This window comes from Notechis scutatus, chromosome 7 (genome assembly GCF_049901735.1).
Source record: "Notechis scutatus isolate UNSWTSFEM ecotype Mainland chromosome 7, rNotScu1.2, whole genome shotgun sequence".
In the NCBI taxonomy this organism is placed as follows: Eukaryota; Metazoa; Chordata; class Lepidosauria; order Squamata; family Elapidae; genus Notechis; species Notechis scutatus.
Window position 1 is genome coordinate 975,272 of NC_142015.1, and position 18,160 is coordinate 993,431.

The 18,160-nt window shown below is 45.3% G+C and overlaps 1 protein-coding gene across 13 annotated transcripts in view; it reads left to right on the top strand.

Annotated features, from left to right (window-relative positions):
* Positions 1-18,160, top strand: part of AAK1 (AP2 associated kinase 1) — a 75,957-nt gene that overhangs the window by 22,865 nt on the left and 34,932 nt on the right. For all 13 annotated transcript variants that reach the window (XM_087969581.1, XM_087969580.1, XM_087969584.1 and 10 more), the window contains exons 8-14: positions 328-460; positions 1,180-1,283; positions 5,065-5,144; positions 7,243-7,397; positions 8,491-8,738; positions 10,425-10,652; positions 17,253-17,476. In XM_087969581.1, the coding sequence (XP_087825707.1) occupies positions 328-460; positions 1,180-1,283; positions 5,065-5,144; positions 7,243-7,397; positions 8,491-8,738; positions 10,425-10,652; positions 17,253-17,476 (1,172 nt within the window). The remainder of the gene's footprint in view (positions 1-327; positions 461-1,179; positions 1,284-5,064; positions 5,145-7,242; positions 7,398-8,490; positions 8,739-10,424; positions 10,653-17,252; positions 17,477-18,160) is intronic.

Sequence of the window (18,160 nt, forward strand, 5' to 3'; positions counted from 1 at the left end):
TGGAAAACCACATTAAATAGGGATGCTCTCAGGCTGCTCGCATGGCCTGCCAAACCAAGCTTAATGTTTACTGAGTTCAAGATCACACCCAGTCAAACCATGTGACGTAGTGGTCTACTACTAGTTGTATTTTAAATTGTCACTTTGTTGTTTGTATGTATACCGAGAGCTTGAGACAAATTCCTTGAGCGCCCAACCGCGCTTGGCCAATAAAGAATCCATTTTCTAAAAGAGATGCTAAGAGACAGGAAGCTCTTGTCTAGCGGGAAGGATGAGCAGCGGCTGCTTCTATGAGACTCTGAGGATTGGTTGATCTCCTTCTTCCAGGCCCTGGGGTGTTTGCTCTACAAACTCTGCTATTTTACTCTGCCCTTTGGGGAGAGCCAAGTGGCAATTTGCGACGGCAACTTCACCATTCCTGACAACTCACGCTACACGCAAGACATGCACTGCCTAATAAGTGAGTATCCCCTCTGGAAGGGGAGATGGTTCTGTTGTTTTGGGTTTACAAGTTGTTCGTTGAAACAGCCTATGAAACATAGCTTGCTCTTGATGTCTTTCAAGACAGCTGTCAGGATTCCAGCAATCGCTCTGATTAAATCCTGATTCTCGAGCCAAACTTCCATAAACTTCAAAGGATTCATTAGAGGCGACATACTGGCACTGCTCTGAATGAAGCCAACTCTGGCATCCGTCATTTACAGTCCCATGTGACCCTGTTTCCCCCCTCCTCTCTGGGTGTGTCATAAATCAGATTCTCTAACTGAGCCCGTTCACAGGCTGGGTGTCATCATTCACGTTATCCAATTAAATACATTTGTGGGCAAAACCTCTGGTAGTTCAGTTACAATCTTTTAAAGAAAAGAGTTGGAATGTACTTTCGCTTTCCCCTCTTTTTATGGCAACTACTAAAACAGGCATAGGAATGTTTTATGAGTCGACAGCACCCTTGTTTTTGGTGAGGCTGGCCTCGTCTTGGTTTATTTCGCAATGGACACTTCTCTTTGCTCCCTTTGTGTGGTTGCACCAGGGGATCAAGAGAAGAGGCAACCCCAGGTCCTCATGGAGGGATCTGGTCAGCCTGCTTAACTCCCCGTACCAAGGTTGAGGGCTGCCGTAGAGCAATCCAGTTAAGCCTGGATGCTGCTGTCTCCAACTAACCAACTTTCTCTTTTGTAGGGTACATGCTGGAACCTGACCCTGACAAGAGGCCTGACATTTACCAGGTCTCTTACTTTGCGTTCAAGCTGGCTAAGAGGGAATGTCCTGTCCCCAATTTGCAGGTGAGTGACATTTCTCTGCTGTGGGGCTGCAGGCCTTTTCCCTAACCGTCAGGGGAAGGAAGAGGATGGTTTGCCAAGAGGCCGGAGCCCATAATAATAACAACAACAGTAATAATGGTACTCGGCACCCTGGGTGCTGTGCCTAAAGACCTAGGCAAGCACTTAAAAGCTATTGGCTCTGACAAAATCACCATTGATCAGCTGCAGAAGGCCACCTTACTGGGATCTGATCTCATAATCCGTTGATACATCACGCAGTCCTAAACGCTTGGGAAGGGTTCGACTAGTGATTTGTGATACAAAATCCATCATAGTTATCTGTGTGCACTGTTGTTTTTGTGTATAATGATAATAATAATAATAATAATAATAACAGCAGCAACAACAGTAACAATAACAGCAATAATAATACAATTACAATAATACTTTATTGTCATTGTACGAATGTACACAGTATGCACATACAATGATATTCACATAACACTCAGAGACCAGACCCAACACGCACACATACATGACAATCCCCAAACACCTCCCCACCCACCAAGGTTCCCCACCCTCTAAAGCATCCACACAACAGACCAAGTAACACTGTCCAACAGCTCACCAATGGTGGTCCTTAAATTCATTGTTAAGTACCGTTATAGCTCTAGGATAAAAACTGTTCAGAAAACGTGTGGTCTGAGTTTTGATTGTTCTGTATCTTCTGCCAGAAGGCAACTGTTCATAAAGATTGTGAGCAGGATGGGAAGAGTCTCTGAGGATGTTGTGCGACTTCCTCAAACAGCGAGAGGCGAAGATTATAGTCCAGGGCTGGTAGCTGGAGCCCGATGATCTTCTGGGCAGTTTTGAATGATTCTCTGTAGAGCCTTTTTGTCCGCTCCAGAGCTTCTCCCATATCATGCAAGGATGCCGTATGTCAGGACCCTCTCAATGGTGCTGTGGTAGTAAAGCAGAAGTAGATGCTGAGATAGATTGATCTCCCTGCGCTTTCTCAGGATGTACAGCCTCTTCTTCTGTGCCTTCTTCCCCAGTATGTTAACATTCATAGTCCATGAGTGGTCCTCCGAGATATAAATGCCAGAAATTTAAAACCACCAACCCTCTCCACCTCCTCGCCATTTATGTACAATGGTAAATGTACACCTCTCTTCCTCCTGAAGTCCATTATAAGTTCTTTAGTTTTTTTGGGTGTTAAGTGTGAGATTATGAGAAATATTGTGTGAAAAAATAGGAGGAGGAAGGTGATGTTTGCCCCCTTATTTGTAAAATAATAAAGGCATCAATCTACCATCTATCACCTATCTATCTAAAAACATTCATGGGCCTTGTTCTGGGAGCTTGGTATCTTTGTGCCATGAAGGTGTACAGCTTAATTTTTAATATCACTTTTGACTTAACTTTTTGTTTATTTTACTTCTAACTTTATAACTTAACTTGTAATGCTACTTTTGTGGTGTGAAGGAATGCAATTAACCCATGACATGGTTTGCCTCCAGGTCTCCATCACTGGAGATTTTTAAGAAGAGCCTAAACCAGGGGCCCTCAAACTTGGCCACTTTAAGACTGGTGGACTTCAACTCAGCCAGCATAGCTGGCTGAGGAATTACTGGGAGTTGGAGTCCACCAGTCTTTTTTTTTTAAAAACAAGTTTTATTAAAAATTTCAACAACAAACAAATCATTACATATTTAAATCTTTTCCTGTCTTTCTACAGAAATTTCCCCAATATTCTCATAAAACACAAACAAACACAAACAAACATAAAAAAATCTTTTAGTAAAGTACCTTGGCCCCAGTTACCTCTCTTTGCATGGGCAGCGCATATCACTCTTCACAATTCTATCTTATTTAATCCATCTTAATTAAATCATTATATTTATATCTTTTGCCCATTCATTATCCCTCTATCTCTTCTTATAATAAAAAGAATTTCTCCTGAAATCACTAATCAGAGTATGATGCCTTTCTATCCTCCCCTAAGTTAGTAAAATTAACATTCAACATAACAAATACCCAATTCGGTTCTGCTTGGTACATTCTATCCACCAAAAATGTTTAAATACCTTGTATCCTCCTTTCCTTCAATATTTTATTACATTTTAAAAATCAATCATTATTAAAAACTTCAACATTTTAATTTCTTATTAAATCTTAAACCATTCTAATTTACTATTTCAAATATAAATGTTACAATACCATCTTCTGTACCTAGCAGAATCTTTCTTACAGAAGTTTATATTTCATCCTTTGTCCCTAAAAAAATTCCTCTTCTCCCATCCAATTTTAAAACTTTGAGGCTTTTCTCCGCCTTTCCCCTTTCTTTCTTCCCCCACCAAATCTTCCTACCCCCTTCTTCTTCTAACCTCTGCCTTGCTGGGATCCCTTCTCTGTTGTGTTCCCTTTTTCTTGCTTGCTATCATTATATTTACTTTGCATCATATTTTTCTCTTTCTCAAATGTTTTTTAGATCTTAAGTCCTTCATTTTCCTTGCTCTCTTCCTTCCTTCTTCCTTAGATAAGTTTTGGGATTCAATAAAGATGGCGTCTTCGCCTCTTTCCTTGTTGTTGTTCTTCTGTTTCCATCTGTTTCATTGTCTGTTGGTAATTGACCAGCGCCATTTCTAGAAATAGAAAAGCTTTTTCCATACCATCTTTGCAGGCTGCTTTTGTTTGCTCATATTCATCCCTCAGGTCTTCAAAAGGGAAAGCCATTATAAATAAATCTTTTCTTTTCTTTATTCCTCTTTCTTCTTACACCAACCAAATATTCCGAGAGAAAGGTAAAACAATCCCAAAATCCACAATCCTCAATAAATCCAAGCAAGCCAAAATTCCCCTTCCTCTTCCAGGGGTGGTATCAAACAAAAAAAAAGAGAGTCCAAATCTATATTTTAAAGCCTTATTAAAATTATGTTTCTGTCCTCAAATCTTCAAGGCATCTCCTCCAACAAGATCCAGATTTATATATTTTTTTATCCTCTCCCTTCCGGCTTAATTCGTCGGGAGGAGAGTAAACTTTCCTTTCAGCACCTCAAAATTGCCGCTTTTTTTCTCTTGTGGAAAAATCATCAAAAAAACAGTCTTTTCCAGGAATTAAATTAGATAAATCTCAAAGCCCTGGGTCGACCAAGAAGAGCTTTCACTTTCAATAACTTCCTCTTCTTCCTCCTGCGCATACTTGCCCGGCTGCTGACTTCTTTGTGGCGGCCATTACGGACCGCCGCTGCACCGTCCTGGTAAAGGGGTTCTGCCGGCCAGGGAGGGGGTCTGCAACACCCCCAGACCCTTCCTCCGGATCCCCTTACCTTCAGCTACCCCTGCAGGGCAGCCTTGCTCCGCACCCTTCCGGATCGGAGCCCCAAAACGCGGCTAGCGCGGCAGGATCGCGCAGCCGCGAATCCCTACCGCTCGAAGCTGACAAACCGAAACTCCGAGTCCACCAGTCTTAAAGTGGCCAAGTTTGGAGACCTCTGGCCTAGGCAGCCACTTCGTGGAATAACAGATTTGCGTGTCTTCTACTCCAACACCCCCTTCCCCTGTGTCATTTCAGGCAAAATGGCTCTCCAATCTCTCCTTAAAAACCTCCCGCTTTTGGATAATCCACAACTTCTGGAGGAAATGTCTCTTCCACTGATTAATGGAAATTTCTCCTCAGTTCTTGGTTGCTTCTCTCCTTGATTAGTTTAATGGTGTGGGATTGCATTGTTATTCTGTCTTGTTCTGTTAAGCGTTAATGAGCACAGGGCTTGGTTTTTTTTGTTTTTTTTTAAATTTTCAGAATTCTCTAATTCCTGCCAAACTTCCAGAGCCTGTGAAAACTAGCGAAGCTGCTGCTAAGAAAACCCAGCCGAAAGCCAGGTGAGCTCACCTTGGGTCTTGTTTTGGTGGTCGTGGCCAAATCAGCCTAATGGACACTAAGGTGCTAATGGAAGAGCAAGTATTGACATGAGGGGACAAGAACTGGATTTTGCTGAAGAGGAGAACGTGCAAAACGTAGGGCTATTCCCAAAAGGAAGGGATGGGGCAGGCTGGTATTTCACTTCAGACTTCCTTTTCCTTCAGTGAAAAGCTTCTCCACAATTCCCATTTTTTGCAAAGCAGCACCTTGTCTGATTAACAGTTGGTAATAATAAAAAAAAAATATGCCTTTCAATAAAATTTATATGACGGAAAATATGTTAACTAGCTTCCTGTTTTTTTAGACTAACACAGCTGTTCTCCAATAATAAATCCCTTTTTGAATTGTTTTAATAAAAGAAGGAAAAGATATTATATAAGCTGAAAGGAAGACAGTATTCTCTTGTCCAGAAAAATGGCCTTTAAAATAGAAGTCTTCTTAGTATTGATGAGAATTAAGATAATAGTGGCACATGGAAGGTTTTATTGTGGGAAAAAAAACCTGTTTTTCAGAGAAGATTTAAATTGAGCACCACCTGTTTTTTTTAGGTAAAGGGTACATCAAAATAAAAATGACATCAAAACTGACCTTTCAGTGAGAATGGGAGGAACTGAAAAACAAAACCTTGGAAAGGCAGAATAGATTTTTTTTTTTATAAATAAGAGGAAAGAACTGAATTTAAAAAGGGATCCAAATTTGGTCCTGGGGAAAAAAGCTTGATAAGCCATATATTATTAGATCCGTGTACCGCCCATGTCATCTAGAGGCGACATTCCAGGACAACAGATAAAAGTAGCTGGGTTTGCTGTCAATAATGGACCATGAAAAACATTGTAAAAGTTTAAAAATATTATTTATTTTATGGTTTGTATTGTATGCCTCCCCGAGTCACGTTTTATAGGCACTCCTGTAAATAGGATAAATAAAATAAATATAATGAAGATACAATGAGAAGCAGGTCAAAGCGACAAGTTGAGGCCTAGATAACCTGAAATAACAAGAAATAAAGTCTATTCTTCTTAACTCTAAATAAAGAACACAGAATTTCAAGGCCGATGTTAAGGATCAAGATTGTGGTTTGGCTTTCCTGTCCTTCGCCTTTTTCTAGATTGGGGGTCTCCAACCTTGGCCATTTTCAGACTTGTGTACTTCAACTCCCAGAGTTCCTCAGCCAGCTTGGGAGTTGAAGTCCACAAGTGTTCCAAGTGGCCAAGGTTGGAGACCCCTGATCTAGATGATCCAAACCCTCCTTGGTTTGCTCTTGTTTTTCTTGAACTGCCATCTTCTCCTTTTTGGAGGCAAATCATTTCACCTGCTCCGTCTTCTCCCTTCTGTGAACTTTCTCGCACTTACCTGGATGCCTTCTTATTGGAGGACAGCTTCCCCCCCTTCGAGTCTCTGCTTGGTCTCCGTTGGATTGAACGTTTCTGGGAGGTTTAGCTTGTTTCCGTGTCCGTTGAAAGATGCCCTTTGTGGGATATTCATAGAACTGGAAGGGAACCAAAGCAATTTAGAGGAATCTGGCCAAATCTGGACAAAAGTCCTTTTTATAGAAGCATCCACAATTGCACTCAACTCTGGCGGCTGTTTCCAAGTCAACTCGGGCGGATTTTTGCTTTCCCTTCCTCCATGTAAAAGTGCCTGTCTGAAACAGGAGGCAGCCTCCAAGCGTGAATGCATTCTGGGTGTCTCCAAACTTGGTGGGTTTTTGTGGACTTCAACTCCCAGAATTCCCCAGCTGGCATAGGAGTTGAAGTCCACAAATCTTAAAATTTGCCCAGTTTGGAGACTCCTTGCTTTAAACCAGGGGTCTTCAAACTTGACAGCTTTAAGACTTGTGGACTTCCACTCCCAGAGTTCCTCCTCCGGTCATGTTAGCTCAGGAATTGTGGGAGTTAAAGTCCACAAGTCTTAAACTTGCCAAGGTTGGAGGCCCTTGATCTACAGGATCAGGGCATCCTCCAAAACAGTTGGCCCCACTAAAAGCAACTGGCTGTGATGTCCCTCAAAAGCAGCCATTATCCTAACCTCTTGTTTCGTGTTATCTGTGGTTGACAGGCTGACAGATCCTATTCCTACAACAGAAACGTCCATCACTCCACGCCAGAGACCCAAAGCTGGGCAAACGCAACCGAACCCAGGAATTCTGCCCATGCAACCTGCCTTGACTCCCAGGAAGAGGCCTGCAGTCCAAGCCAGCGTCCAGCCACAAGGTGAGAATCCTTGTTTGTTTAGTATTTATTTATTGCGAAACATATTTGTTTCCCACCTAGCATCAAATGACTCTGGGCACCTCGCAGCATAAAGACATTTAAAAAAAAAATTAAAACCACCAGACATAAAATGGCAAAGTAGATAAATTGAGATCATTAATGCAAGATGGCGAAGGAAGGAGCTGAATCCATGTGTGTGTGGGGGTGGGGATTAGCTTTTAATTAACCGACCACTCTGAAACTTCCCCCATTGGCTCTCCAAGCCAGGTCTTCAGGCTCTTATGGAACCTCAAGAGGGTGGGAGCCAAACTCAGCTTAGGGGGAGGTAAGATACAGACACAGACTAACAGAGTTGGAAGGGACCTTGTAGGTCATCCAGTCCAACCCCCCGCCCAAGCAGGAGACTCTTTCTGACAGGTGGCAGTCCAGCCTCTTCTTGAAAGCTTCCAGGGATGGAGCTCCCACCACTCACTTTCTTTCTTTCTTTCTTTCTTTCTTTCTTTCTTTCTTTCTTTCTTTCTTTCTTTCTTTCTTTCTTTCTTTCTTTCTTTCTTTCTTTCTTTCTTCCTTCCTTCCTTCCTTCCTTCCTTCCTTCCTTCCTTCCTTCCTTCCTACCTACCTACCTACCTACCTATCAGATGAACAGAGTTGGAAGGGACCTTGTAGGTCATCCAGTCCAACCCCTTCCCCTTTCTGACAGGTGGCAGTCCAGCCTCTTCTTGAAAGCCTCCAGGAAGGGCATCCAGCCAGTAAACCCTCTGGTTGCTCCATTCTCCTAGCTGCCAGTACCCCTACCCATCAGGGAACGGAGTTGAAGGGTCATAATTTTGAAAAGACTCAGGGGGGGGGGGCACCCAGAAAAGAACCTTTTGTTTGTTCCATTCGGCGGGGGGACCCCCCCGCAAAGGATTACAGGGTTGTTAAAAAGAAGATGAAGTCATCCAGGTGGACCTCTGAGTCTCGAAAGGTCCCCAGTCTGGGCAGCCCTTCCTAGTCCGCTTTTTTTTTTTAAACGGTTGCCAGGTGAGCATACAGGAAGTGCCTCCCCTGGGCTCCATTTGACCTCCTGCCCCGCCCTGCTCTCTGCTTGCAGCTCCAGCTCCTCTGGCCGGCGGCCAGCCTCCCCTTCCTGCAGCGATTCCTCAGCCAAACACTCTGCCTCAACCGACTCAGCCCAAGCCCGCCGGGGCTGCCCAGCCAGTGGCCGCCACGCAAGCCCAGCTCCCTTCAGCCCAGGCCACGCCGCAGCACCAGCTCTTCCTCAAGCAGCCGCAGCCGCAGCCGCCGGCTCTCTTCTATCAGCAGCAGCCTCCACAGATGCCGCCCCTGCAGGTTCAACAGGTAAGGCTGGCAACTTCCAGTTCCCCCCCGCCCCCCCGCTTTTGTCAACTGCGTCCGTCTGGCGGGGGAGTTGAGGTGGCAAAAGCAGAGCGGGCGGGCCGGTTTGCAGAATGGAAGTTAGCCTTGGCCTCATTTAGCGACGGCTCACAGTTAAACAGCCGTGACAAAAACGTAACTCCTTTGCCCAAATCCTCCTGTTCCCGACCTTCGGAAGTCTGGCAAGGAAAGCGGAAGAAGTAAGATCATCATAAGCACGGTTGAGGATCATCATAAGCATGATTTATTAGAAGTTGCCATGTTGGCATTACCTGGATGCAGCCGATACTAAAATACATCATTTCCCCCTTGACCCCGGCCTTCCTCCCACCCCCTGGGTGTATATCCTCCAATGGGACACATCCATAGCCAAGGGTCGTCAATCACGCTCTCCAGTAATATTCTTGTGCTTCGGCAATTTTGGGCTGCCAGGGCGATTATCTAGGCACTTAAGGAATGCACTGCTTACCCCCCACTTCCTTTTTCTGACAGCTAAAAAGACCAAAGGAGTCTCTTTTTAGATGACAGTTTGCTTATATGTCCCAAAGGTACTTTTTTTTTTTCAAGAGGCAACTGGACTTTCTGGTTTTTCTTTGAAGATGTTTTGCTTCTCATCCAAGAAGCTTCTTTAGCTCTGACCCCAATTGTAGTGGCTAAAAGAGAACGGATTTTATATCGTTATGGGGAGGGTCATCCAAGCCCATAGAGGAGGGGTCTCCAACCTTGGCCACTTTAAGCCTGGTGGACTTCAACTCCAAGGTTGGAGACCACTGCCATAGAGTTTCTTTGTGCAAACACAGGCTCTGCGAGTTAATCCTGGTGCCCCATCGGAGTCAGTCGGGCCAGGAAAACCGAAATCACATCTGCTTTAATCCTCAACACCTTGCCTTTTGCTCCACCATCCATCCTCCTGCGAGAAAGGGGAAGAGAAGGAAGGACGCGTTAGACCAGAGCAGAGTGGGTTGAAACAGCCGTTGGATTCAGGGTTTAATCCCACTTTTCAGCCTCCATGACGGGTGGCCATTGGACCTATGTGTCAATCAGCCCAGTTGTCAGGATTGCCCTAATGAAATCCTGAGCCTTGAGCCAAGCTTCAAAAGAATCCAGAAGATTTATTAAGAGCAACATGTTATATTAAGAGCAAAATTAGCCTGTATGAAGCCAACTCTACGTAATTTACAGTCCCCTGTGACCCTCTTCCCCCCCTCCTCCCTGGGTATGTCATAAATCAGACTCCCCAGCGAAGCACGTTTTCACTGGGCTGGGTGTCATCAATCCCGTTCTCCAATTAAGGATTGTTGTGGGCAGAAGATCCGGTAGCCTAGGCTACAATCTTTGGGAGATAAGTGTTGGAAGGAACTTCTGGTTTTAAACTGCCGCCCTGCTCCTTTAGATTTCTCCCGCCCCCTTGTTTATGGCAACTCTGAAACAGACATAGGAATGCTTTACGAGTTGACACCAGTGAGGGCCCCCCCTCCCTTGTCTCTCAAACTCTGCTGCAACCACCTGGTTGTTGCGTTGCCGACTGCACCTGGACTGAGTTGTCAATGCAGGAAGGTGGATGGGGAAAACCTAAATTCACGGCGCTCAGCTTTATGTCTTCCAGAAAAGGGCAGGCAGTGACAAAGGCTTTGCTTTCCTCTCTCCTAGGCCCACAAAATGCCACAGGCTGCCCCGACGTCTGGAAAGCCTCAATTCCCGGGGATGCAGCAGGGAGCAGGGGCCGCCACGCAGCCGCCACCGCCACAGCTTTTGGCCCAGCAAGCCGCCATCCAAGCCAAGATGGTTGCTGGGCCGCAGAAGGCCCCCGCACCGCTCCTACAGCAACCACAGGTGCCGCCTTCGGGAGCCCCAGCAGCGCCCAACCAGGAACTCCCGGTAAGGAACAGGCGGACCTTCCTCTCCATGGGTTCGGGTGCCTTGTTCTGCACCATGTGCTGCGCGAGACCAACCCGATGGGCTAAATGGTGCTCAGGATCTACGCCGTAAAGAATAAAGGCAGATTTAAGAACTCTTAGCCCGGTTTGGTGTGTTGTATGAGTGCAGCCATCAGATCTTTGACTGGGCATTGTCTGAGGGTAGCCAGCAACTCTTTCATAGGCACAGATAAAGATTAACAGAGTTGGAAGGGACCTGGTAGGTCGTCTAGTCCAACCCTCCACCCAAGAAGGAGACCCTACACCATTTCTGACCGATGGCAGTCCAGCCTCTTCTTGAAATCCTCCAGGGATGAAGCTCCCACAACTTCTGAGGGCAACTTCTGTTCCATAGGTTGATTGTTCTCACTGTCAGAAAGTTTCTCCCTATTTCCAGGTTGAATCTCTCCTCCTTGTTCAGTTTCCATCCATTGTTCCTTCTCTGGCCTTTGGTGCTTTGGAAAATGGCTTGACCCCCTTCCTCCTCTCTGGGGCAGCCCCTCAAATATTGCAAGTCTGCTATCCTGTCTCTCCTGGTCCTTCTCTTCACCAGACTATCCAGGCCCAGTTCCTGCAACCGTTCATCGTATGTTTTAGTCTCCAGTCCCCTCATCGTCCTGGTTGCTCTTCTCTGCAGTCTTTCCAGAGTCTCAACCTCTTTTTCATAGTATGGTGACCAAAACTGGTCAAAACTAGTAGCTTGAACCAGAACTAGATTCCGCTGGTGAAGGGGCTCTCAGCCAACCTTCTCTTAAGGACCAACTTGGTTCTGCTCTGGAAGTTGCGATGCGAACCGATCTGCAAAGTCCAGGGGATGAAGGGCTACTCCAGCTAGTAAACCTGTGGAACTGTTGTGCAAAAGGCACCAATAAACGTGGTTTTGGTAGCGTTGCGCAACAGCCGTGACTTGTGTTTGCGGAGGGCAGAGGGAGTGGCCTTGGGGGGGGCACTGGGAAGGCCCGTTGCCAATACAGGTGGTTCTTGACTCATAACTGTTCATTTAGCGACCTTTCAAACTTACAACGGCATGGAAGAAGTGACTTACAACCAGTACATGCCCTAATTATGATCTCAGCATTCCCCGTGGTCATGTGATCAAAATTTGGGTGCTTGGCAATTAGCATGTATTTATGACGGTTTGTCCCGGAATCCCGGAATCGACTTTTGCAAGCAAACTCAATGGGGAGGCCAGTCTCTCAACAACCTTGTTGTTAACAACTGCAAGTGATTTCGCTTAACAAGCATGGGGGGAAAAAAGGTAACATTGGGTGTGACTGGCTTAACAACTGCCTCGCTTAACGATAGAAATTCTGGCCTTAATTATTGTTGTAAGTCAAGGACTAGCCGTGTAACGATTAGAGAAACGTGGCTTAAGCCTGTTCCAAGAAAATAGTTTCAAGGGAAAACAATTCAGGCCAGCCCTTCCCTCGTTGGGGAGGGAGGGAGGAGCCCAAAGGGACTTGCAAAATTCTGCTACTAGAGGTTTTACCCCAAAAAGGTGGTCTTGTTCTCTTTGGCCATGGTTCCTTCTGCTTTGCAAAGACGGCATGTTTTGAGGCAGATTGTCTGCGGGAACCCTTCAGCCTCATTGGGTGGAGAGGATTCTGGTCAATTGACCCATGTAAACGATGGTTCTTTTTCTTTCTCTCTTTTGATGTCATCTGTGGGAGGACATTCGTGAGCGTATAGAGTTCAGGGTAGATTTACTACTGGACGAAACTGAAAGAGCAGGGTGCCTCTTTAGAGCTGGTTACAAGCCCTGTGGGGATTGACACATCTGGAATACAGACTCCCATCAGTGCCAGATGCTACCGTGGTGTGTGAATCGTTAGAGAACCAGACTGACCCACAACCACAAGAAGGTTCAGTAGATTTGATCTCACTTTGACGGGCAATGTGTGAAGCAAAGGCAGATAAAGATTTATCAAGATAAATATTACAGTTCTGCCATTGTTATAACTCCAGCTAAATCATTCATGCATCTGTTTCATAATGGGCATAAGTTCTGACCACATAACATTAACATTCTTAAATACTTTATTATTATTTGACCCATCACTGACTGATCAACTCCCTCTGCTTTCTGCTGCTGGGAAGTGGAGTGGAGGCGGCCTCTCTCCTCTTGCCTGGCTTCCTTTCAGCCTGGTGGGCCAAGACAGATTGGGAGCAGCCCTGCTGTTTGCTTTGGCCTCTGTTCCTAGGCTGGAGGAGGCGCAAGGGAGGGAGAAGGCCTTCATTGAGCAGAGCCGGCAGGGGCCGGGGTGGTTATGTGGGCAAGATTGTTTGCAAAATTCCAAATTACTCAAAAAGAATTTGGAAGGAGTTGATTCCACAGTTTGAATTTAGCTCGATGTCAGTGGAGAGCTTTCATGAGCCTTACTCTGCATTGCGTAGTTGTATAAACATACATTTTATTGGCAGTGCCCTGGTTGGACATAGGTTAGGCCAGAGGTTTCCAAACTTGGCAACTTTACGACTTATGGACTTCAACTCCCAGAATTCTCCAGCCAGCATAGCTTTGGGGAGCAAATCAGTGGTTCGGCCCAGTTCAACTGATCCGGTAGTAAAAATAACTGCCAGTACTGATGAACCGGGTCCTCTGACAATCAACTGAGAGGATAAAAGAAGTGAGAAGCGCACGGGAGGGTGGGAGCTTTTCATTTCTTCATTCTCTCAGCTGCTTGGTGCGTTAGGGGCGCATGCACAATCACCCACCAAATCGGTAGCGACCAAGGTAGAAACCCACTACTGGAGCAAATGCCAAGGAAGATGGGAAACTGAAGACCCCCCAGAACAATGGGATAGACAAGTAGTTGTGTTTGGAGAAGACACCAAGCCATACATTAAACAATAGGCTACTACATATTACATGCTACATACCTACATGTATGTATGTATGGTTAGTGTAGGCCTCTCTGTGAACCTTGAAACTTTGATCGTATTTATTCTGGGATGCAAATGGAGCCTGGTGTATTTCCGTCCTCTTGAACCTCTTGAAACGTGGCCCATCGTCCCTTCAGTTGGAATTGGATTTGAAGTCCTTGGTTTTCTGCCCAGATTCTCTTCTTTGCAAATCGCAAGGGCTGACTTGCTTCCGAAGCCCTGAGAGGTTTGCTGTAGGTCTCTCTTTGGGGTCCATGTAGCTCAGAGGTGGCCAGCTTGAGGCCCCCCAGCACCACATGGATTCCCCGAGTCCTTTTCCTGCAACAGAGTCAGTGAAAACTGGCAGTGGGCTCCCTTGCCTGTCTTTACCTAATGGGCTGTGAGAAGAACCTTGGGAGACAGGAGGGAAGAGAGGCAGCCTAGGCCAGGGGTCTCCAACCTTGGCCACTTTAAGACTTGTGGACTCCAACTTCAAAGCTGGCTGAGGAACTCTGGGAGTTGAAGGTTAGAGACTCCTGGCCTGGACACTGGTAAAACCAGTGATATCTCAGCCCTTAGAAGGAATCAAGGTCAAGATAAGGGAAGTTTGTGGAGAGCCACAGGTTGGACAACCAGCATGCAAAAGATAAACGTCCCACAGCTCTTCTCACCTGCTCTTGATCAGGAGGGAGGCAGGAGGCGTCTTTTGCAGGGGCAAATAGCCAGGTCCCCACGTGAAGAGTTACTTGTTAGCTGTTCAGTTGCCAAAGCCTATACTGTACCCAGGAATCTCAGGCTAATGGTTAGCACCTGGCTCAGACTCAGTGAGGTTCCGCGGCATTCAAGAGGGGTCAGACACGGCCTCTTGTACCCATGAAAGGATTCTAGACAAATGCCCTGTTTGACGCCTTCCCCCAGCTCAACAGTCGATCTCCAACACCCAGAACCTTCAGCGAATAGAACCAGGATTTTCAAGGTGGTTTCCTGCAATCCTTCAAAGGACTAACCTGGGAAGGCTCATGGGACTGGGGAGGGGGATATTCTCCCATGGTTGGCTGTGCTGAAGTTCCTTACTTATACCCCCCCCATCCTAAAAGGCCTTCCATTTCATGCTTACAATGTATGCGCTTATCAAGTGTGCTCTTTGCCTCATGAAAACCGGGGCTTTCCCTGCACCCGGAGTAGCAGCTGCCTCCTCCATCTAAAAGGCCTGGAGACTTGCCAGGAGTCTCTGCTCCCATCCCTGCAGATGCTGGCAAGTAAATTTCATTCCCCCCCCTACCCCCCCCCACCCGCTTTCCTCCTCTTAATTATATTCCACTGCAATCATTCCCGTTTGTTTCTTTTTGAAATGCAGCTTTTCTCGCTCTGGCGTCTCTTAGAGCTGGAGGTCTTTGCACACAATTTTCCCGTTATTACTCGGTTAAGGCTCTTGAGTTTCTGAAGCCACCTGGTTTCAAGAGCTAGTCTGGGGGGGGGGGGGACACACGACCCTCCCCGCTTCCCCTCCCCCCAGATATTCCTGCTATAAGGGAAGTAAAACGTGCCTGAGTGAAGAGATTTCTTTGGTCATCAGTTTTGTTCATTCCATGGGCATCAGGGCAGAAGGACACAGGGCCCCTATTAACACAGTTTGAGAGAGAGGGAGGGAGGGAGGGAGAAGGAAAGACAGAGAAAAGGAAAGACAGAGACAGAAAGGGAGAGAGAGAGAGAGGAGAGAGAGAGACAGAAAAGAGGGAAAGAGGAAAGAAAGAAAGGAGAGAGAAAGGGAGAGGAAAGAGAGGTAGAGAGAAAAAGGTAGAGAGAAAGGGAGAAAAGGAGAGAGAGAGAGAAGAGAGAGAAAAGACAGAGAAAGAACGGAAGAGAGAGAGAGAGAGAGAAAGGGAGAAAAGGAGAGAGAGAGAAAGAGAGAGAGAAAGACAGAAAGAACGGAAGGAGAGAGAGAGAGAGAGAGAGAGAGAAAGGGAGAGAGAAAGGGAGAAAAGAGAGAGAGAGAGGAAAGAGAGAGAAAGACAGAGAAAGAACGGAAGGAGAGAGAGGAGAGAGAGAAAGGGAGAAAAGGAGAGAGAGAGGAAGAGAGAGAGAAAGACAGAAAGAACGGAAGGAGAGAGAGAGGAGAGAGAGAGAGAAAGGAGAGAGAAAGGGAGAAAGGAGAGAAAGGAAAGGAGAGAGAGAGAAAGACAGAGAAAGAACAGAAGGAGAGAGAGAGAGAGAGAGAGAGAGAAAGGAGAGAGAAAGGAAGAAAAGGAGAGAGGAAAGGAGAGAGAGAGAAAGACAGAGAAAGAACGGAAGGAGAGAAGAAAGGAGAGAGAAAGGGAGAAAAGGAGAGAGAGAGAAGAGAGAGAGAAAGACAGAGAAGAACGAAGAGAGAGAGAGAGAAAGGGAGAGAGAAAGGGAGAAAGGAGAGAGAGAGAAAGAGAGAGAGAAAGACAGAGAAAGAATGGAAGGAGAGAGAGAGAGGAGAGAGAGAGAGGGAGAAAAGGAGAGAGAGAGGAAAGAGAGAGAGAGAAAGACAGAGAAAGAACGGAAGGAGAGAGAGAGAGGAGAGAGAGAGAGAAAGGGGGAGAGAGGGAGAGAGAACAAGAACTTCAACTCTCAGAATTCCCCAGCCAGCATGTCGGGAGTTGAAAACGATCTTCGTTCACAGGCCTTTGGGGAACTGAGTGACAGATCTCGGGCTGCCTCTTCCATTTTCATTCTGTTTGCTCTTATGGTTTTAATTGAATGTTTAGTGGCATTTTTGTGTTTTGTAACGCTGGTTTTTATGATGTTTTATGAACTGCGAACTGTCTGGAGTCTTGCAGTGAGCCAGTACACAAGTGTTTGCCATCAATCAGCCAATAATTTGGCCACTTCCTCCATCTGAATAGCATCATAAGTTACCTGTGAAAATTTAGCTGAGGCTGGGTGGGAAATGACCCAGGTTGATTCAAAAAAGAAATGAAAACCTGGTTCATCAGGTTAAGACTTTTGCTGTGGCTAGAAAATAGGCAAGAAAAGAGACTTACAACAGTTCTAGGACATGGTGGGGATCTTCTGGCTTTTTTTCTGTTTTCAAAGAGACGGAGGGCTTCTTTCCACATTCTTTGAAGGGGTCCCTCAATTGGAAATGCAATAGAAATTAGGTTAATCTTATTTAGGTATTATTTTGTTGGTGTGTTTTGGCCTCTGTCGCCTTCCATACAGGGAGGGAAATTCTGTGTGTATAGCTCTCTAAGCATATGTGCGTGTGGGCCTCTACATAGACTGACATTTTACCTGCAGGAGATGATGGAATAACCAAATCATGCACGTGATAAATAATCTGATGTTCTGTGATGCAATCCTGCTTGGTTGCATTTTCATTTCTGTTAAATTGTTTTGATGTGCTGTTCATAAAGAATTCTCTACTACAGAAGTTTCTGAATAGCTGCCATCTCTTTCTTTCTTTCTTTCTTTCTTTCTTTCTTTCTTTCTTTCTTTCTTTCTTTCTTTCTTTCTTTCTTTCTCTTCTTTCTCTCTTTCTCTCTTTCTCTCTCTTTTCTCTTTCTTTCTCTTTTCTTTCTTTCTCTTTTTCCTTCCTTCCTTCCTTTTCTTTCTTTCTTTCTTTCTTTCTTTCTTTCTTTCTTTCTTTCTTTCTTTCTTTCTTTCTTTCTTTCTTTCTTTCTTTCTTTCTTTCTTTCTTTCTTATCCCTGTTTCCCCGTTTTGTTTTCCTAAAAGCAAGCACCTCCAAGGCAACAAAAGAAATCAACCACTCCGCCTTCAGCTGTCCAGGGCCAGAAGGTGGGGTCTCTCACGCCACCATCGTCCCCCAAGACTCAGCGAGGCGGACACCGGAGGATTCTCAGTGATGTGACCCACAGCACCGTCTTCGGGGTCCCAGCCAGTAAATCGACACAACTGCTACAGGCAGCAGCTGCGGAAGCCAGCCTCAATAAGTCCAAGTAAGTCTGGGGCTACCCTCTCTTCCTCTTGGGGAGCCCGTGTGAGTCGGAGGACACTGGCATTCATGGGAGGTTTAAGGACTTTACAGTAGACATAAATCCAGGGGAGAACAAAGGAAATGACAGCCGATAACCCAGCCCAGATTTTCTCGTATTCCCTTCTGAAGGAGCCGCCTTGCCTTACTTTTCCAGCTATCTCCAAGCTGTTATCCTAGAGGCATGTTGCACTGCAGCTTCCCTAAACCCATATGGCTGCGGCATTCAATTCAGCTAGAGCAGGACAAATTCCTTGTGTGTCCAATCACACACTTGGCCAATAAAGAATTCTATTCTATTCTATTCCATTCTATTCTTTCCTTATTCTATTCTATTCTATTCTATTCTATTCTATTCTATTCTATTCTATTCCATTCCATTCCATTCCATTCCATTCCATTCTTTCTTATTCTATTCTATTCTATTCTATTCTATTCTATTCTATTCTATTCTCTATTCTATTCTATTCTATTCTATTCTATTCCATTCCATTCCATTCCATTCCTCTATTCTATTCTATTTTATATTCTATTTTATATTCTATTCTATTCTATTTTATATTCTATTCTATTCTATTCTATTCTATTCTATTCTATTCTATTCTATTCTATTCTATTCTATTCCTATTCCTATTCTATTCTATTCTAT